Genomic DNA, 21,163 nt, shown 5'->3' on the forward strand with positions numbered 1-21,163 from the left:
ACCTTCACACCAACTCACTTCATGTCCTCATTCACCATGTCCATAAATCTCCTTTTGTGGTCTTCCTCTTAGCCTCCTTGTCTGGTGGCCCCAACCTCAATCAATCAATGAAATGTTATTTGTGAAAGTTTGAGTTTTATGTTTACAACAACCAAAGATTGCATAAGTCGCTGAACAACATTAAATTCAGAGTTTGGAAAAAAATAAATGCAAAAACATAAAAGCGGCAAGTAAAACATCAAATTATCGCAAGACTCTTGACTGCTTGCCTCAACAACCTCTGCATCCTTCTACCTATGTCATCACTGTTTCTCCTCTGGACATGCCCAAACCATGCAGTCCGTCCTGTGTGTGCAGGTGAACGTGAACATCCTTGAGGCTCAGAAGCTTGTTGGTGTGAACATCAACCCTGCAGTTTTTGTCAGGGTTGGCGGTCAGAAAAAGAACACTGCGACGCAGAAATCCACCAACTGTCCGTTCTACAACGAGGTAAATCTGACATTTAGCAGTGTTATAACAGCGTTATAACATAATCTTAATAAGTCTGGAAGAGGAGTCAGAATCTGTCGGTTTCCAGGTGAAAAATGAAACCGAGTGCAATGAAACAAAAGAGTGTTAGACCTCAGCGCAGAACATCTGGAGTAAAGGTGCTTCATTCTCCCTGACATCAAACTCTTCCACAGAAAACAAGTTGTTTCTTTTCTCTTTTTCTGCTTCAGAATTTCCAGTTTGAGTTTCAGGAAGCTCCACAGATCTTCTTGGATAAAGTCATAGAAATAAAGGTTTGTTTGTTATTTTAACTCTTCCTATTGCTGTTGCCATGGTGAGTGTGTGTGTGTAGTCATCATCATCACCTGTGGTGTTTCACCACCACTCAGGTGTTCCACAGACGGACTCTGGCCTTCCTGATGACCCACATCGGGACCTTTAAAATCGACATCTCCACTGTCTATAATCAGCCAGGTAAGAGAGCTGCCCGTGCTGTCTGTACTCTGGTTCTCGCCGACTCAACGGCCTCTTTGCTGCTCCAGATCAGCGCTTTTACCAGAGGTGGGCTCCTCTCACCGACCCAGCAGACACCAGGTCGGGGGTAAAGGGTTACGTCAAGGCTAGCCTGAGTGTCCTGATGAAGGGAGAAGCTCTACGGATGCCCAGTCTGCCTCCGACCACCTCGTCAGTGGACAGCGAGGACATAGAAAAGTCAGTCATATTAACTGTTTGAGTTTAGTTTCGTTCACTCGATTCAACAAAGCCATCATTAAGTTACAAACATATACTTATGTTGACCCATAGATATACAATAAGTCAAATATGGAGTGAATGGATGAATAATATAAAATCTGGAGCATCGGCTGTTCTAAAACAGTTTTCACTTTATTTAAGAGTCTTTTACGTTAAATTCAAACATCTCACTAACCACATCTCCCTGTTTTGATGTCATTCCCTGTACAAAACATATCAACAAATAAAATAAATTAACATTTTAGAAACCTTTGGGCCCAGCACTTAACCCTGGGGGACATCATATTTATTCAGTAGAAGATCTCAGGTTATACTTTTAATAACAGAAGCAGACAAACACTTCTAACTCTGCATCATTTAACAAATGGTGACGGGTGAATGTTAGCTGAACTGAACTCTGGTTTACGTGGGAAAATAACTGGTCTGTGTTTTGTGGACTGAACACTTTTTATTTAATTTATGCTTTTTGTAGCAGCCTGAGAATTTGCGTGCATCAAAATATCTCTAAACTTTTAATGAAATATATGCAGTTCATGAGTTTTTGCATAAAGTCTAAATAAAAGAAATATAAAATCACACATCAGTGCATGGACATGTTACAGGCGTTTCTTCTGCTTCTGCTCTTAAATGTTGTTTTTCTAAGGCATTTGCTGCTTCCTCGCGGTATGCCTTCTGAGCGCCCGTGGGCTCGGTTTCGTATCCGTATTTACCGGGCCGAGGGTCTGCCAACGATGGAGGCGGGGCTAATGGCCAAGATGTCCGTCACTGATCGGGCAGTTTTCATTGACCCCTATGTACAGGTGACCTTCGCAGGACAACAGGTATGTACTAACGTGTGTCTTTGGTCTCAGAACTTCAGGGGTCTTTGGTTTTAGGTGAAAGTCTATTTTCTGACTGGTTTTAGGGTGAGACGTGTGTCGCCAGCTCCACCAACTGCCCAGTTTGGAATGAAGAGATCTCCTTCATTGAGCAGTTTCCTCCTCTGGCTCAGCGAATCAAAGTGCAGGTTCTTGATGATGCACGGATGGGCGACATAGCCTTGGCAACCCATTTCCTAGACCTTCAGCAGATTTCTGACCCGACGAGGAACGGTGAGTGTTGGGTAAAAAACTGATTTTCCCCTTCTCTTGTTAATAATGTTGTTCTTTCAAACAGAGTTCATTAGCCTTATTCACATTTAAAGCGGTAAATAGAGTATTAGATGCATGGAAGATGATTTTGTCTGGGTACCATCTGGTGTTATTATTCTGCTCCTGCTGCAGGGAAATTCGACCTTGTAAGTCTGCAGTTCTGTTATCACAAAAAGCTCCCTAGTGAAGTCCAGACGGAGCATTTCTCTGAACCTGGGAAAGTTTTGCTTTCTGTGAAGGGGATGGGTGTGGTCATCTTTAATGTGTGTGTGCTATGTCATTTTTGAATAAAACCTTTTGATGAGCTTCTGCTTGTTGAGAGAGTTAGCAGACCTCCCATTTGGTGTGCATCTTTTTTCTCTCCGGTTTTGCAAAATCTGATTGTTGATTATTGGTGTTTATTGGTAAATGATATAGATAAACCTAATATCTCTAAGCCCCCTTGTGTGTGTTGGACTTTCTTTGAGGTACGCCTGGATTGAATTAAATAAAATACCCAACATTGAGTCTCTGAATCGACATTTTCTCAAATATTATTTGTAAAAAATAAAAGATTGGACATAAACTTTAACCTGACTACAGAATTTTACGAGTGAAAATTTCCTGTCTGTTTTCTGCAGGATTCAATCCAACTTTTGGTCCAGGCTGGGTGAATCTTTATGGTTCTCCACAGAACTCCACCCTTGGAGACGTCCACCAAGTAAATCACACAACACCAAACAAAGCATTTGAAGCCTTCCTGCAGTGGTTTGCGATCACTTATCTCCATGTTAAACCAACTTTAGTTTTGTTGCCTTTGACTTTAAGATATCCAAAATAATCCCAGGTACCAAACCCACAGACCGTTTTATTGACTAAAACGAGATTCACTAAATAATCAGTTTTACAAACATTCAGTTAAAAAAAACTGTAAATTTGCAGAGTAATCACAAAAATGCTTATTTAAAAAAAATCATTTTTCTGCATAACTAGACTATAGTTACTCATATATTTATCTTCAGGCTTTGAACGAGGGATTGGGTGAAGGGATCTTCTATCGAGGGCGAATCCTCCTGGCTCTCTGCATGGATGTGTACTCTTCCCCCTCAGCCATCTCCACAGAGCCCCGGTCTGCAGCTGCAGCAAAGGTGACAGCTGCTCTGCTTTTTACCTGATAAACGCACCGGTAAGGAAGGAGCCACACCCATTTATCATTAAATGGCCTGAATTTGTAAAACACCTTCTTGGGGATCTAATACCCCCCCCAAAGCGCGGCACAACACAGTCATTCACACACACATTCACACTCTGATGGTGATGATGAGCTACGGTGTAGCCACAGCTGCCCTGGGGCGCACTGACAGAGGCGAGGCTGCCGAGCACTGGCGCCACCGGTCCCTCAGACCACCATTAGCAGGCAAGGATGGTTAGGTGTCTTGTCCAAGGACACAACAGCAGCATTCTCTGGTGGGAGCCAGGATTGAACCTGCAACCTTCTAATTACTGGACAACCTGCTCAACCTCCTGAGCTGCTGCTGTCCCATTTAGTTACTATCTGTGTGCATTCAGTATCCTTATCACTTCTCGTGTGGACTTTGTTGTCCCCGAAGGTCAAAGGAGCTCTGGGGAAATTTGGACTGAAGAAGAAAAAGAGCAGCAAGACAGAGAAGATGGAAGGTTTGTTTGTTATGAGGGTTCTGGTGTTGTTCATTAAAAGTCTCTGGGAATCTTCAATTCTTCACTCTTCAAACTCTTTAATCAAAATGCTGGTTTGCTGACTTGTTGCTGCAGCAGCATCTCCATCTGAGAGTGGATTGGCTGATGAGTCTGGAGAGGCTGGAGTTGAGGTGCCAGAGTCTGTTACCGTGGAAATCGAGGAGCTCCATCCTCTGCCTGAGGTCAGTGCCACTATAGCCTCTCAGTTCAGCCAGGCTACAGTAAACTTCATCTCATGGGACAATACAGCTCAATGTAAAAGCGCGTTGGCTGTATAGGGGACTTCTGCTTGTTCTCAATTCCTTCTTCCCCTCTCCCTTTTCCCAGGGTTACCTGGGTCAGAAGGAGGAGTTTCTGCTGTTTTCATCTCTGTTTGAAGTCACAATGATTGACCCATCCGTAGCAACAAAACCACTGACCTTTGAACTCTCAATAGGTAGCATCTTATATTGTGATTATGACACAAATCAAACACTCACAACACTTATTTTTTTACCTGTAGATCTTTTTTTTTGGAGATTAAATCAGATTTTATAAAATAACTAAAACCTGGGCTCGGGTTTTCATTTTCTACTCATTTACAGATATGGAGTGTAATTTTCCTCCTGAACAAAACCATCTGATGTTTCACATTTCATTTCTAACATCTGACCTAAAAATTCTTGTTTTTTCATGTATTTGATAGGAAATTATGGGAAGGCTGTGGGAGTTGGAAAATTCAAGAAAAGCCAGAACAGAGAGGAGCTGAGGAGGAGCAGGGAAGACCTGACAGAGGAGACTCATGGTCTGCTGGAGTCGGAGGATGAGCTAGACAGAGAGGAGATGGAGAACTCTGAACCTGAGAATAAGTCTGTGTCTGCCGCCATGCGACCTCAGTCCACTGACTACGACAGGGGAGTACCAGATTTTTGAAGTGCTCATTGATTTAGTTTCACCTGTTCTGCAAGAATAATCCTCTGCCAGGTAAATTCCTAAAGCTGTCCCTAAAATCCTCATGGACATTCCTTAGTTTTGCAAATCAAACAAATCTCCAGATGCAGGGATCACTGGGATTAGCCTGCTGGGTGACGTCTTCTCTAACTGGGAGAAGCTTCTTCTGATCTCACCTGTGGGGTGCCACAAGGTTCCCTCCTCGGCGCCTTATTGTTCTCCTTCCACCTGCTACCCCAGGGTGCGATAATTTAGAACCAAAAGCTAAGTTTTTATTTATATGCTGATGATTGTTAAATCTGACTGTTCCCTCATGAAAGAGGGTTGAAATGGTGCTTTTAAGAGTCCCCTGGTACACGTCTAGCTGGCTAACAGCTTCTTGAAACACAACAAAGAGAAAACAAAGGTCATTGTCTTTTTCTAAGTGCTTCAGGCCCAAATAAATGTTTCTGGCTTTGAGCAGCTGGCTCTATTCTAGGAGGACTGGTGGTTGACTTGGAGGTTAAACTTGACGGGTCTTGAGCTACAGAACCACACAAACGAAGTGGTATGCTTGTGTTTCTTTCATCTCTGTCGTCTGGCTAAAATTAAGCGGTTGGTATCACGAGCCTGCGTAGTGCTCTGTGCGTTTATCACTTCGTGCTTGGACTACTCCCCGTGCAGAGGTGCTAACCAGTCAGCAGGCCAGTGATTTTGATGAGCACCAAATGCCGTGAACATATTACAGCTGATCTGGTCTCCCTTCACGAGCCCCCCATCCTCTACAGAATTCAGCTTAAGCTCCTCGCCTTGGTCTTTAGTTGCCTACAGGTCAGTGTTCTTGACTGACTTTCCGGTTTGCCATGCTCCCTCTGGTGAGCTACGCCCACCACATCATGACCTGTCCATGGTCCTGAGGATTGGGGGGGTCGCATGTTTTCATACTTGGCCCCCAGTCTCTGGGACGAGCTTCCTCTCTTTGCACCAACGTCAGATTTTTACAGCCGTCTGGAGAATTACAGTTATACCTTTGCCAGCACTTGACCTGACTGTTTTCTTTTTAAGTTGCGTGCTTTTAGTTTTCACTCTCACCTTCTTGTGACTTTGTTTCTTATGAATGTTTTATCTACTGTGCTTGTTATTTCATGCAATGTTCAGCGGATGCCTTTTGATGCTGATGATGCTGATGTGAGAGTTGTGGACCGCCCAGTCACTGTGTTCCTTTAGGGCAGAGCTACACCTTTATTGTGAGATGTTGTTAAAGGATGATGCCTACATTACTACACACGTTGTTCCCATTTGTTATTGTTCTCATTGTTTATTTTCAGGTCTTTCCAGTGTCTTCAGCTCCAGCCTCCTTCAGTCAGACTCAAACCTTGTCTGTTTGTTTGGAGCCAGTTTGAAGATCACTGCTTTCGTCTCTATCAGGCTAACTGGCTTAGCAAGATGGCTGACAGGCTGGTAAGAGTCGGCTCCATTTATTTATTTAAGAAATGCCCCAAACCACTTGCTGGATGATCGTGTGTTGTTTAGGAGATCGGTCTGGACGAGGTGGAAATGCTGCTGAGGAGGCCCAAGAGTCGAGCAAAGGAGCGCTTGGTTCAGGTGCTACTGGAGCTGCTGGCAAGCTGCAAGTAAGAGCCCTCATGAAATGATTCTTGAGAGAGTGTTTAGCTGGATTTGACCTTGATTTTTCTTCACGACCTCTTCTTTTATTTTGCAGACAGTTCAGTGCTTTTTCAGATAGAAGATCTCAGTCTCGCCCCAACAGCCTGGACAAGTGCAGAAGAGGCTTCATCAAAAAGAATCTGGTGAGTTTGTTCTCAGCTGCGTTTTAAAACCTGCCTGTTTGTGTCTGTCTGTCTGTCTGTCTGTCTGTCTGACTGACTGTCTGTCTGACTGACTGACTGACTGATTGTCTACAGGTCCTGTTGGCCAGACAGGCAATCAGAGCCAGGCGGAGGATCAGCAGGAAAACAGCCAAACAGCGCTTGGTGGATAGCAGGAAAATCCTAAAGAAACTCCGCCTACTGGCTGTAGAGGTCAGAGGTCGTAGAGTAAATCACCCTGAAGGTCGTCAGAACAGTCCATGTTGAGTAAAATCTGATGTATTTCCCTCCAGCCTCAGAGCACCCTCCCAGATGCTTTTCTTTGGTTGCTTAGTGGAAGCAAGCGACTGGCCTACGTCAGGATTCCGGCTCACTCCATCCTCTTCTCATTGGTTGAGGAGCAGAAGGGGCGGGACTGCGGTCGCCTCACCACCCTCTACATGAAGGTGAGTCATCCACATCCTTGTAATAAACTCCACAAGCTTCTCAACGTTAAACGTTCTCTTTTCAATAAAGCTCTGTGTTTTTAGTCTCCAGGATGTGCAGCAAGTGAGATCTTTGCAAAGGTGGAGGTCTACCTGTGGCTTGGTTCAGTCAAGTACAGTAAAGAGGCCATTAACGGCCTGCCAGAGGAGTTCACACCTGTATACGAGGAAGAGGAGGAGGCGCAGAGGAGGCTGGTCCCAGTGGAGGCGCAAAGGATGTTACCTGTTAGCCTGTCCTGCGAGGGTGAGTCCACTGACGTCTTTAACAGGAGGACATCCAAATCGGAGGGTTTTCAGATGACCCGTTTAGGTTTTGGTGAATTCTGTATCTTCTGGCTGCAGACAGCAGATACTTCCAGCTACGATGTCACCTGTATCAGGGGCGTGGCCTGATGGCTGCAGATGATGATGGCCTATCAGATCCTTTTGCAAAGGTGGTCTTCTCCACACAGTGCCAGGTCACCAGGGTACGTCGTTTTACCGTTCCTTCAGTAAGTCGCCATGGTAACCTAAACTAATGGTGTGTGTGTGTGTGCGTGTGTGCGTGCGTGTGTGTGTGTGTGCGCGCGCAGGTGTTGTCGGACACCCTGTCCCCCTCCTGGTGTGAGTGCTTGTTGTTTGACAGAGTTCTGCTGGAAGGAACAAAGGAGCAGCTTCAACAGGACCCGCCCCTCATCATCATCAACATCTACGACCATGACGCCATGGTAACGCCTTTTTTAGGTTTGGTTCCCTTCTCAGCAGTGGTGGAAGAAGTGCTTGATTTCTTTTACTTAGGGTAAAGTACTTAATTTGAAGTGGAATTGTCCAAGTAGTTTAATACTTATGTAAAAGTATTAAAGTATGCATTTTTAAATGTACTTAAAAGTAGTTTAGTTTAGATTGTTGAAAGTAAAAGTAAACATTTAAAAATGCCTTCAGTGGTTGTAGAAGTGTGGTGGTGTGGGGCACAAATGATAGTACTAGTACCTTTGGAGTTGCAGTACGACACGGACAAAGGAGTATGCAGCTTGTCCCCATTGGACAGGGGGTGGGGCAGGGGTTGGACTAAACACAGAATACAGAAAGGTTGTACTCAAGTACGCAACTACGTATTTGTATTTGATTACACTCCGTCACTGCCTCTCAGCACATCTAAGAATCGACTTTAGTCATTTTGTGCATGTTTGTGTTTGTTCAGGGTCCTCCGAAGCCTTTGGGTCGAGCTTTTGCTGAGCCGGAGTTTAAAACTGTGGAGCAGCTCTACGAAAAGCCCCGCCTTCAATTTTATGACATCATCAGAGGACGAGTTCCTGCAGGAGAGCTGCTGGCCGCCTTTGAGCTCATTGAGCTCGACTACTCTGGGTTTGGAGAGGTGGAATATATCAATCCATATTTGCACCGTCTCTGTTTAGGTGGTGACCGTGGGGTTGGATGCTAATTCATCAGTAGATTCATGTTTACCTGCAAGTTTGCTGCTACTGTGAAGTTTTGGGTGTCTGACAACCTCAGTCCTAATAATATCTTAATAAAAAACAAAAACTTTATTTTTAAGTCATCGCTACGAGTAAAGCTAAACCAAATTCAAGCAGTTAAACGGAAGATGCTCTCTTCCCTTCTCAGCCCCACCTCCCCATCAGCGTGGACCCTCAGGAGCTGACATTCGATGAGGAGCAGAGATCCTACGTCATCCCAGAGGGAGTCCGGCCTGTTCTGAAAACCTTCAGAATCGAGGTGACGCTCACGCTCACCCTTTCAGGTTGTTAGGACAACGGCCCTTCAGTGCGTTTCTGTTGTGTCTGCAGGTGCTGTTCTGGGGTCTACGGGAGCTGAAGAGGGTCCATCTGTTCGAGGTAGAGCGTCCTCTCGTCAGGGTGGAGTGTGCGGGACAAACGCTGGAGTCTGAGGAGATCCAGAGCTTCAAGGCCAACCCAAACTTTAAAGAGGTGGTCCGGTACATCGACGTGGTCAGTTTGTATCATCAGTGAGCTAAATGCTTCAGGAACAGAGAAAAGCAGGGATAAAATGCACTGTTCTGTTTTGGTCGTCCTACATCTGACCAGGAGCTGCCGGAGCAGTCCTACCTCCACCCTCCTCTGACCGTGTTTGTGGTGGAGCATCGGGCATTTGGTCACCTGGCTTTGGTTGGCTCTCATGTGGTTCAGAACCTCATGGACTATGCCCCACATGATCTTGAGGGGGAAGAGGAGGAGGAGGAGGAAGAAGAGCTAAAACCTAAAGGTGAGATAATTAAAACAGAAGAAATTAGAAGACAACAACCAAAAAAATAGCTGGGGCTTCATCAAGAAAGCGATTAAAGTAAAACATGATATTTGAATCACAGATGTTTGAAACCAGATGTGGAAGCAAACTATAGCCCCTAGTACAGTCTGTTAGCAGTTCCCAGATGTTTCTGATCCCAAACGGTCTTGCAGACAGTATTCATGTGCTTCTCTCCAGTGAGGCAGAATTCAATGAAGATCAACCCGCTGGCGACGGTAAAGAGCATCGGACTCAGCGGCCTGTCAGTCACACAGTCAAAGATTCCCATAAAACCCATCAAGATGATGAACGTGAGTCCATTTAACCTCCTTCTGCAGACATCAAAACAAATCACAGTGCACTGCCATCACTGACTCTTTGTGGTGGGTCTGCATAAAGGCGCCCCTGAAGAAGCTGAATAAAATTAGAGGAGAGGAGCTGGAGGAGGAGGAGCCTGAGAAGGAGGAGTTGGACTGGTGGTCCAAGTACTACGCCTCCCTGGAGGAGCTGGAAAAAAAGGTGGGACACAGAAGAGCTGATTCAGGACAAGCGTCTTCACATGACTACGCTTATCTAAGACATTTTATAAAGATGTATTTTGAAAAGGCCGCCTTTTTGATTTTCATCCAGTCTTACACCAGACTTTATGCACAAATGTTGTTTTTATCTTATATGTATATTTTTTAAGTTTGTTTTCATTTATTCACAATTAAAAACAAAACACATAACAGGTTTGCGAAAACAAAAAATGAAAGAAGGAACAGAAAGAAGCAAAACTTATGTTACCTGTTCCCCTTAACCAAAATAAATACAAATGACAACAAAGTTATTATAGTTAAAAAATTCATGAGTGAGGTGCATCTGTACCCTGTCACAAAAACAGTGTGTTTTTGTTTCTTTGACCTCTTCTAAACCATGAAAGTGAAATTATTTTAGTGAAGTCATGTGTCAGCACAGTGCCTCAGAGTTCAATGAGACGCGACGACTGGAGGAGGAAAGAGAAAAACCAGCCCCAAACTCTCTCAAACAGCATCTTAAATGTACCCGTTGTAACATGCATGTCTACCTTCATGAGTTCATCACGTTAATGAGGTCACGACGTCAGGTGGTTTGTGCTTGACCACCATGTCGTCGCGAAAGGGGGGAATGTAACGTGAGGAAATATGGGTTTTCTGTGCCAAAGGTCATTTGACTCGGCTGGGTCGCTGAGAACTTTCACCCACAGATTAAGACCTGAACGCCAGCGAGTCTGGGAGAAACCATAACATCTGAACACCTGCAAAGCCAGAAGATGTGTTCCCATGGAAAAGCTAGTCATAATAGAGTCTTACGCTTCCGTTGTTTATTAATGTTAAAATAATCATTTTACCATTTTACTCATTATAAATGTGTTTTAATCAAATGAATGATTATTATGCTTTGGGTAATCATAATAACTAATGAATCAATGCTAAATTAAATAATGTTCTGAGGATGTTTAGTGGTGACCTTCACACACTCAAACATCCACACACACACACATTCTCACAGTAAACTCCAAAACACATCTGCTGACGCACACGTTTTGCTTTGAGAAGAGAAAGGTTTTTGGTCATTTTTTCAGTTCATGATTCAGTTCGTGCTTGACAACAAAAGAGAGAAGACCTGAATAAACGCTAAAGGGGTTCACGGAGCCTATCGGCTCACCCCCCCCCCCCAACCCCCCCCCCCGTTATTCCTGTCAGCCAGACAGGAATAGCAGAATTGCAACAACTAACGCGGACTCGCCTCGAGTCCTTTGATTTCTGAGTAAACTAAACTTAAGAAAGCGCATCTGAAAACGCTTTACCATCAACGTGTACCGAGGACAACTCTGGACCAGTTCGTGGCGCATCTTTGTCTTCTTTGCCAGCCAAGGTGACGTCCCGGGTCCAACAGAGGGTCCGAATACGGTGAGGCATTCCACGACAGATAGCGTTTTGATGCATCTTTTGCAACAAAACCTAAGTTTATTCAAACCATCACTTTTCACTCAGACACCTGTTTCTTCTTGAAGCAAAATCAGATGCACACACGCACTCAGCTCACCTCATGTTCAATCTTCACACATTCACCACAAGGTCTATTTGAGCAAGCATATCAACTGTTAAAGATTGTCCCACAAAGTTGCCAATGTTGATTGTCATTTCCATGTTTGTCATTTCAAAAATCATTAGTTTAGTTTGAAGAATTAAAACTTTTAACTTTCAAACTTGCTTCTTCATTGAACTGAAACACAGACACACGGATATTATCGTCAGTTTATCGATGAAAACAACCTTTGAGTCTTCTTAAAACTATACAATTTGGTTATTAATTTAATAAAATTGATATCACAAATTAATATGTAGAATGGTTCCTCTTTCATAAAAGAGCATAAACCATAACGCTACACCGTCTAAGAAAAGAGCAGACATAAAACTGTTAATAGTTTTAGATTGTGTTATTTTCTTCATGAAACACCTCAATGGTTCGCTGGGTTTGTTTGATGTGTTCATGTCTGCAGGCTGCTGAGGTAGAACAGATGGAGGAACAAGCAGAAACAGGTACAGTTCCACTCAGAACTGGAGTAAAAGCTAGTTTTCATTTATAATTTATATCTGAGTGTCAAAACTCTTCTGATTAAGATGTCGTTAGATGATGGGGTCAGACAAAGGATTGTTTCACATCTTGTTTAATTGACCCAAAAGCCACTGATGTGGTTGTCAAGGGTTCAAATGTGAGTTTAAAGGTCGATATTAAGTGTATATATATTTTTACCTTGAACAGACGGAGTGCATCTGACCATGGCGAACATCGAAGAGGAGGAGGAGGAAGCTGTGGTGGTGGAGATCGAGCCTCCAAAGAGGAAGAAGATCGCCACACTGAAGGTTTCAAAATCTCGTGAAGTTGTTAATTCAATTCAATTCAATTATTCAAATTCAATTATTTATATAGCGCCAAATCACGACAAGAGTCGTCTCAAGGCACTTCACATCATAAACATTCCAATCCAGGTCAGTTCATTAAGCCAATCAGAAAAAAATGTTTCCTATATAAGGAACCCAGCAAGTTGCATCAAGTCACTGACTAGTGTCAGTGACTTTACAGCAATCCTCATACTAAGCAAGCATAAAGTGACCGTGGAGAAGAAAACTCCCTTTTAGCAGGAAGAAACCTCCAGAGGATCCTGGCTCAGTATAAGCAGCCATCCTCCACGACTCACTGGGGATCGAGAAGACAGAGCAGACACACACACACTCACACACACACGCGCACACACACACACACACACACACACACACACACACACACACACACACACACACACACACACACACACACACACACACACACACACACACGCACGCACGCACACACCAAGCAATGTGTCCATGGTTACACAGTGATTGCTTAGTAAATATTCTATTTGGCGAGAGATAAACTTTATTGTATTTATCCTAGTGAATCTATTGTTAAATGGGTAAACTAGTAGTAGCAGCACATCCAACGTCAAGGAAACAAAAAGTTATTATCAGGAGAGGGAGAAAGTTTAAGTGGTTAGCAGCAGTGTGCTAGACGATGGCCCCCTCCATGAGGCCACCACAGCTCAGCAGAACATCATTGTAGCTTCTTCTGGGGAGAAAAACACTTACAGAAAAATAAAGCTAATAGCTGAAGTAGGAGGAAATAATACAGTTAAAGAGCAGATTGTAGAAGAAAGTAGTAGAGTGTGAAAAGTGGTCAGTGTATCCTCCAGCAGTCTAAGCCTATAGCAGCATAACTACAGAGATAATTCAGGATAATCTATCCTATTTAGATGGAGGCATGTTGGAGGCAGGGCAAGGGAGAGCCGTCTTTACCGACTGTACACTCCACCTCCCTGTAATCCCCCACTTGTCCAGATCTAAGCTAACATCAGATTTTAACCATAGGCCCTATCAAATAAAAAATGTTTTGAGCCTATTCTTAAAAGTAGACAGTCTGCCTCACGGACTAAGACTGGGAGTTGGTTCCACAGGAGAGGAGCCTGATAACTAAAAGATCTGCCTCCCATCCTAATTTTAGGTATTCTGGGAACCACCAGTAGACCTGCAGTCTGAGAGCGAAGTGCTCAGTTAGGAACGTATGGAACAGTCAGATCACTGATGTATGATGGAGCTTGATTATTAAGAGCTTTATATGTGAGAAGAAGGATCTTAAAATCTATTCAGAATTTAACAGGTAGCCAATGTAGGGAAGCTAAGACAGGAGAGATATGATCTCTCTTTTTAATTCTCATCAGAACTCTAGCTGCAGCATTTTGGACAAGCTGAAGACTTTTAACTACATTCTGTGAACTTCCTGAGAATAATGAATTACAGTAATCCAGTCTATATGCAATAAATGCATGAACTAGTTTTTCAGCATCACTCCTGGAAAGGATGCTTCTAATCTTAGCAATATTCCGAAGGTGGAAAAAGGAAATCCTACAAACCTGATTAACCTGGGATTTGAATGACATGTCCTGGTCAAAGATAACACCAAGGTTCCTTACTTTGTTCTCGGAGACTAATTTAATGCCATTCAGGTCAGGCGATTGACTAAGCAATTTCCTTTTCTGGATTTCTGGTCCAAAGATGAGAATTAATTTTTGCAAGGCAGCTATCTTTGTGTAACACATTTCATAAACAGAGGCTGTTTAATGTGCTTTCCATTAGCCAGAATAGCATGAACATTAAAATCAACGAGGCAGCACAATTAAAATGCACAAATAAATGTGGATCAAATTAACGTTTTCAATGTTGATGTAAAAGTTACCAGAGTTGAGCCAAGCTAGTAAAATACTGAAGATAAAAATGTTAGAAAGCATCACCTGTTGGAGAGTTCATCCCTCTAGAGAGGACAGAAAATGACCTCCGGGATGCACGTTGGAAATGCCTGGTCTAAGATGCTGACAGACTGATGAGCAAATATCCTACAGAGTAATTATGAGATAAAAACGAAGAGCGCTCTCTGTGTTTGTGCTCAGCTCTGTGACGGAGATCTGGAGTCGGAGTTCAGCCAGTTCCAGGACTGGCTGCGGATCTTTCCTCTGTTTAAAGGCAGATCCACCACTGAGGATGAAGATGAGGGTGACCAGGAGAGGCTGATGGGAAAATACAAGGTACAGGTGGCAGAGCTCGCTGTGTGTTTGTTAGAATGCATTCATCGTTTCCTGTTTTCCATTTCCAGGGTTCGTTCTTGGTCTATCCTATTGATCCAGAAGACAGGGAAGACACGACGTGTCAGATCACCAACGGAATTCCCAAAAACTCTCCAATCAAAGTCTTAGTCAGAGTTTACATCGTCAAGGTTTGTGCGTCCTTTACAATGTTCATTATGTCCTCTTTTTAAATATTAAACAAGGTTCTTTTTGCTTCGGACATGAAGGTGTTTCTAGTTACCTTTTTACATGTTTTGACCGTCGTCTGCGGTCTTCATCAGAAATGTCAAAGGTGTTTGTGTGACGCGTCTTTATCAGCTGTTCTTCTGGTGGGCGCGACCAACCCAGATCTGTCAGATCCGCCGGGTCGGTCACGCCCACCTCCGCTGGCTGGTCTTTGGAGAAGGGAATCCCAGGTGCGAGACAGCTGATAGGCCCCCTCGTCTCTGTTCCTGTTCCAATGTTCACGTTTCCTTATTTCTATTGCCTCCCTGACCCAACATTTGAACCGGTCGTTCTCCATGTTGATAATTTTCCCTTGATCCCAGTCCATGAAGACCACAGACGACAGTCAAAACATGTAAAAAGGTAACTAGAAACACCATGTCCGAAGCAAAAAGAACCTTGTTTAATAATAATAAAAGGTTTGTGCGTCCCTTAGATTGGCAGTTATGACTCTTAAACTTTTGGGCTAAAATGAACAAAGTCACAGCCTGCGTGTAGTGGTTTTATTTTATTTTAGTTTCCGCTGGGTCAGAGGTCAACAGCTGTTTGCTTGTGTCCTGCAGGCTACCAGCCTGTCTCCCACGGACCCAAATGGAAAGGCTGATCCATACCTAATTGTCAAAGTGGGAGATCAAAGTCTGGACTCCAAAGAGCGATACATCCCCAAACAGCTGAACCCAACGTTTGGAGAGTTAGTACCTGTCTGTCTCTCTCATCCACTTCTCTGTTTGTCTCTCATAGAGTCTGACTGCTTTTCAGGGTGTTCGAACTGACAGTGTCCTTCCCTCTGGAGACAGAGTTGGTCATCACAGTCATGGACCACGATCTCATTGGAGCTGATGATGTCATTGGAGAGACTCGAGTGGATCTAGAAAATCGGTTCTACAGTCGACATCGGGCCTCCTGTGGGCTCGCTCTTTACTACGACACGTTAGTAACACAACTTCAGCTGAAATGCTCAAAAAACTAAAAATGTCGCAAATCTTCTATTTTTTAAACCAAAACCACAAATCGGTCAAGTTTACTTCATCTGAGATGCGTTGGGACCGGTGACACGTACATCAGTTAGACAGTCAAAGTAACAAAGTGCCCTCTAGAGGCTGGCTGCAGAACAACGTTTAAGTCCCACGCCTTTCATGTAAACGAAACGAGACACTTTCCTGACTCAACTCTGAAAACAACCCAGAAATATTTCTCCAGGCCTTTTTTTATTCTTGCAGCTCCTATTTTCTTACTGCGTGTTTATGTGAAGCAAAAACAGATAAAAGCCATTTTTAATCAAAATCACTAAACTTGATTTTGACTTAAGTAAATTATTAAAAGATGCATTTTTGGAAAACCTGATCAGATTTAGCAAATTACAACTCTTCAAATATTAGTTTTATTTTGCATCTAGTTGTAATTAGCTATGTGATGCTTGTGTGTGTGTGTGTGTGTGTGTGTGTGGGGGGGGGGGGGGGGGTCTACATATTCATTCATCTCAATAATTCATACAATGTTTTATTACAAGACAATTTTTATTTTCTACAACTTGTTAATTGCCAAAATGCATGTTAATAATTAATTTGTAGTACTTTAAAGGCAATCAAGGTATAGTAATTGTATACTACCAGTATGAAAATGTGTTAGCATCACTATTTTATCACTATCACCATGTATCACTATGTTAGTGTCACTATTTAGCACCAATGCAATTACAGATGAGTAAAAATGCAAATATTTGGACCAAACTGACTGTGACTAATTAAAATAGATTTGATTGAGTGGCTGGAGGCGTCAGTGTTGGACAGCCTTGCTTCCATCAGGGCAGCTGTGGCTATACAGCTCATCACCACCAGTGTGTGAATGGGTGAATGACTGTTTGTGTTGTAAAGTGTCTTGGGGGGTAATAGAAACCTAGAAGGCTCTATATCAAATACAGGCCATTTACCACATAGATGCTAGAATGATTTATTGATGTCTGTTTCTTTAATAACTGTGTTTTTGAAGTGATGGTTACAATAAGTGGCGTGATGCGAAGAAGCCGTCAACCATCTTGGCTGAGCTCTGCAGGAAGAACGGCATACCGTCTCCAGAGTACAGAACATCTGAAGTGAAAGTCCTCAACAAGATCTTCAAAATACCTCCAGATGCTGTTCCAGAAGGTACGGAGGAAAACAAATGTTTTCTGTGTTAGATGTTCTCTAGTCATAAGTAAGGAGTTTTTCTCAGGGAAATCATTTAGTAATCACACTTGTTTGGGAAAAGGGTTGTTTCTTTACTCCAGTGATCTCCAGCTTTAGTTGTTGCTGTTCTTGCAGGTTTGTTGAAGAAGAACCAGCGGTCTCCTGAGGAGGAAGCAGAGATGGAGGAGCATGCAGCCCTGAGTGTGCTGCAGCGCTGGAGGGAGATGAGAGAGTTCCTCCCTGGAGCTGTTTCTCTGGTTCCGGAACACGTGGAGATCCGATCACTGCAGAACCAGGACAATCCCGGACTTCCACAGGTTCATTAATAATCAGTAGGAACAAACACGCCTTTCTTCCTTGTCTGCATCAATGTTTGTTTTTAGGGTTACCTTCATATGTGGGTGGACATGTTTCCCACTGACGTCCCTGCCCCGCCCGCTGTTGACATAAAGCCCCGCCTACCTGAACAGTACGTAGACACACAGCTGAGGATCAAACAGCTAAATAATTCTAAAAACAACAAAAGTTCTTCCTTGCTGATGTTTTATTGTGACAGATACGAGCTGCGCGTGATCATCTGGAACACCGACGACGTGTTTCTGGACGACATCAACCCGTTCACTGGCGACCCTTCCTCCGACATCTACGTCAAAGGGTTAGTTTCACAATTAATCCTGTCATCGTGTCCCATGTTCCCAGCTGTGAGAGCTAGTGGTTGTGTGGTGTTCTCCTGACAGCTGGATTAAAGGACTGGATGGAGAGAAGCAGGAGACAGATGTCCACTTCAACTCTCTGACAGGAGAAGGAAACTTTAACTGGAGATTTGTTTTCCGATTTGACTACCTTCCCACTGAGGTATGCTCACGTGCTGCTGACCCCAGCTCTGCTCTGGAGGTGTCAGAAAGCCTTTCGCTGCAAACGTGGGAACAATCATCTGAATTTAATCTAATCAAAATCCCAGATGTTTCCAGAACAACTGGTGTTTCCAGCAGCAAAACGAACAAGCAAATATGAGATCGTGTAGACGACGACTGATGAATATTTTCTCCTCTTGTACAGAAAGAGGTTGTGTATAAAAAGAAAGAGTCGATCTTTTCTCTGGAAGAGTCCGAGTTTCGCCAACCGGCAGTTCTGGCCCTCCAGGTCTGGGATTATGACCGCATTGCAGCCAACGACTTCCTGGGTGACGCGCGCACGCACACACACACACACACACACACACACACACACACACACACACACACACACACACACACGCTTACAAATGTATTAATGTCCCACTGGTTTTAGTGGTTCTGGACATGAGAAAAGACATCTGATGTCTGTGTGACCAAACGGCCTCTCTCTTTACACCATGATGTCCTTTAGGCTCCATAGAGCTTTATCTCAGCAACATGGTCCGACCAGCAAAAACATCCAGTAAGTGCACTGTTGACATGGCCAAGGACCTCGCTGGTCCTCGGTTCTCCATCTTTCGTGCCAAAAAGATGAAGGGCTGGTGGCCGCTAGTCCGCTTGAAGAGCACAGAGGACTTTGAAAGGGAGGAGAAGGAGAGAGAGGAGGCCAAGAAGAAGGGACGCAATAAAAAGAAGAGCAAAGACAAGAGAAGCAAACTGAGACAGGAGGACATCCAGTACACAGACAGCTTGGGCAACACTTTCTTGTTGATGGTATGAAACATTTCACTGTAAAAATGATGATCACATTGTATTAATTCAGATTTACTTGAGAACATTTGCTGAACTTGTTCATGAAGTTCCTGATATATCAGGCTGAACACGCCTAACGCTGACACTGTTCATGTGAAGGGGAAGGTGGAGGCGGAGCTTCAGCTGGTGGCTTTAGAGCAGGCAGAGGCCAACCCTGTCGGGCGAGGACGCAAAGAGCCGGAGCCTCTGGACAAACCAAAGTAACACACGCATGTGCACACACACACACACACACACACACACGCACTCACACATGCACACACATGCATTCACACACACACACAAACACGCGTATTCACACACATATTCACACACATGCACTCGCACGTGCACACACACACACACGCACTCACTCACACACACATGCCTACACATTCACACATGCACACACACACACACACACACACACACACACATACACACGTGTTCACATGCACGTTAACTCACACACATATTCACACACAAAAGCACTCGCACGTGCACACACACACACACGCCTACACATTCACGCACGCATTCACACATGCATTCACACACACATGCACACACACACACGTGTTCACATGCACGTTAACTCACACACAAGCACACGCACGTGCACACACACACAGACATCAGTGACTACCTGCTTCTTGTATGATTTTTTTTTTCACCAAAATGAAAAACGATTTTGTGAAAACCTGTTGGTGATTAAACAATTTCCCTCTCCAGTCGTCCCACCACCAGCTTCAACTGGTTTGTCAATCCCATGAAAACCTTCATCTTTCTCATATGGAAGAACTACAAGAAGTACATCATAGCTTTGTTCATCCTCGCCATCCTGACCCTGTTCCTGGTCCTCATCTTCTACACCTTACCGGGACAAATCAGCTCCCTCATCGTCAACGGATGAAACAACCCACAGAGAATCTGGTTTCAGGTTTCTGGGCCTTTTCCATCAGCTCCACCATTACGTCGAACAAAACAAAGTTTGTCTGGATTACATCCTGGTGGGTGTGGTTCAGTCCATCCTCTGTGGAGATGACTGACCTCAGATTTAAGATTAACAATTGATTCATGTTATTTGACACGAGGAAACAAATCATGATCTTATTTTAAATTGAAACACGATTATTTTCATATTAAGTTGTGCTTTTGTTCATATTTTTGTTATAAAAGTAGACTAAGTAAACATTATGGTGTTTAAAATACATTTTTGTTTGTTCGTTGCACTGATTCAGAACTCTGATCTGCACCAGAATCAAGTGGAGGGATCGGAACAACAAGTCTAACGAATAAATATTAATATCAGACACTTGTAATTATTTCACTCACTTTGCAGCTAATTTAAAACATTAATTACACAGTTACACAGATGATTGAGCTAAATAATAAGGCAGATAGTCTAGATTATTTTTTGTTTTTAGGGTTTTAAATGAAACGGACATAAAAAAGGTGAGAGGAGCTCAGTTATAAGCAGAACAGGCTTTGCCGCTGCCTCAGGAAGCTACAAATAGTTTGTTTACATGTTTGTTCTGATTGTTTCCTCTGGTGACGTTGAGACGAACTTCACCTCACATGCAGAAGAAATGATGAATGGAGTCTTTATTTATGGAAACCACTTAATTTATTGAACATTTCCAGTCTTTGGGTTTGTGCGGAACTTCATCTATAATAAAATGAATGATCAAAGACTATCGTATTCAAACAGATGTTTCTCTTAGGGTCTCCAAAGTTGAGGCTGGAATCCTTCTGTTGCTTGTTAGTCATTCAGTTTGGGAGGGGAAAGCTGTGCACTGTTTGGGGATGGTGTGCTGCTGACCTCGACTCACGACTCTGGACGCTGTGGATCGGTGGGTGGAGTACGTCAAAGTTCTTCTCAATCCCATCGGCATCTCTGAGGAAGCAGAGTCTGGGGACTTTGGGTTGGACTCTCTGGTGCCGAGGTCACTAAGGTGGTCAAAGAGGTCAATAGACGGATTGATGCTGCGTCTGCAGTGATGCGGGAGTTGTACCGGTCTGTCGTGGTGAAGCGAGAGAGCTGAGCTAGAAGCAAAGCTTTCGATTTACCGGTCGATCTACGTTCTATGGTCACAAGCTTTGGGTAGTGACCAAAAGAACGAGATCGTGGATAAAGATGGTTGAAATGAGTTTTCTCCGCAGGGCGGCTGGGCTCTCCCTTAGAGATAGGGTGACAAGCCTACATTTGGGAGGGGCTCAGAGTAGACCCGCTGCTCCTCCACACCTTCTCAGTGGTAGAGTGTCTGCTGGGACTGGGAGATCATACCAAGACTTTAACAATGGGACCCAATGCCTCCCTACTTGACACTCAGCTTTAAGGGGTTGGATTGTGGGTTAAACCACCAAATCCC

At 43.7% G+C, this 21,163-nt stretch overlaps 1 protein-coding gene across 1 annotated transcript in view; it reads left to right on the top strand.

Moving 5' to 3' along the window:
• The window catches only part of fer1l4 (fer-1 like family member 4), a 25,449-nt gene extending 4,963 nt beyond the window's left edge, over window positions 1-20,486 (top strand). Inside the window, exons 9-49 of the mRNA XM_054732158.2 lie at window positions 358-489; window positions 720-782; window positions 879-963; window positions 1,032-1,200; window positions 1,886-2,063; window positions 2,147-2,333; window positions 2,993-3,072; window positions 3,374-3,499; window positions 3,962-4,028; window positions 4,146-4,249; window positions 4,395-4,503; window positions 4,753-4,957; window positions 6,302-6,437; window positions 6,510-6,610; window positions 6,700-6,787; window positions 6,902-7,018; window positions 7,099-7,251; window positions 7,336-7,534; window positions 7,633-7,757; window positions 7,863-7,997; window positions 8,471-8,644; window positions 8,893-9,003; window positions 9,075-9,236; window positions 9,333-9,510; window positions 9,730-9,842; window positions 9,931-10,050; window positions 12,056-12,095; window positions 12,319-12,419; window positions 14,540-14,674; window positions 14,743-14,862; window positions 15,502-15,629; window positions 15,698-15,868; window positions 16,928-17,082; window positions 17,239-17,420; window positions 17,487-17,572; window positions 17,660-17,758; window positions 17,841-17,958; window positions 18,163-18,286; window positions 18,472-18,773; window positions 18,912-19,012; window positions 19,524-20,486. Of these exons, the coding sequence (XP_054588133.1) occupies window positions 358-489; window positions 720-782; window positions 879-963; window positions 1,032-1,200; window positions 1,886-2,063; window positions 2,147-2,333; window positions 2,993-3,072; window positions 3,374-3,499; window positions 3,962-4,028; window positions 4,146-4,249; window positions 4,395-4,503; window positions 4,753-4,957; window positions 6,302-6,437; window positions 6,510-6,610; window positions 6,700-6,787; window positions 6,902-7,018; window positions 7,099-7,251; window positions 7,336-7,534; window positions 7,633-7,757; window positions 7,863-7,997; window positions 8,471-8,644; window positions 8,893-9,003; window positions 9,075-9,236; window positions 9,333-9,510; window positions 9,730-9,842; window positions 9,931-10,050; window positions 12,056-12,095; window positions 12,319-12,419; window positions 14,540-14,674; window positions 14,743-14,862; window positions 15,502-15,629; window positions 15,698-15,868; window positions 16,928-17,082; window positions 17,239-17,420; window positions 17,487-17,572; window positions 17,660-17,758; window positions 17,841-17,958; window positions 18,163-18,286; window positions 18,472-18,773; window positions 18,912-19,012; window positions 19,524-19,704 (5,460 nt within the window). The 3' untranslated portion in view covers window positions 19,705-20,486. The remainder of the gene's footprint in view (window positions 1-357; window positions 490-719; window positions 783-878; window positions 964-1,031; window positions 1,201-1,885; window positions 2,064-2,146; window positions 2,334-2,992; window positions 3,073-3,373; window positions 3,500-3,961; window positions 4,029-4,145; window positions 4,250-4,394; window positions 4,504-4,752; window positions 4,958-6,301; window positions 6,438-6,509; window positions 6,611-6,699; window positions 6,788-6,901; window positions 7,019-7,098; window positions 7,252-7,335; window positions 7,535-7,632; window positions 7,758-7,862; window positions 7,998-8,470; window positions 8,645-8,892; window positions 9,004-9,074; window positions 9,237-9,332; window positions 9,511-9,729; window positions 9,843-9,930; window positions 10,051-12,055; window positions 12,096-12,318; window positions 12,420-14,539; window positions 14,675-14,742; window positions 14,863-15,501; window positions 15,630-15,697; window positions 15,869-16,927; window positions 17,083-17,238; window positions 17,421-17,486; window positions 17,573-17,659; window positions 17,759-17,840; window positions 17,959-18,162; window positions 18,287-18,471; window positions 18,774-18,911; window positions 19,013-19,523) is intronic.
• The last annotated feature ends 677 nt before the right edge of the window (window positions 20,487-21,163 follow it).

The sequence above is a fragment of the Nothobranchius furzeri genome, chromosome 3 (genome assembly GCF_043380555.1).
Source record: "Nothobranchius furzeri strain GRZ-AD chromosome 3, NfurGRZ-RIMD1, whole genome shotgun sequence".
NCBI classification, from domain to species: Eukaryota; Metazoa; Chordata; class Actinopteri; order Cyprinodontiformes; family Nothobranchiidae; genus Nothobranchius; species Nothobranchius furzeri.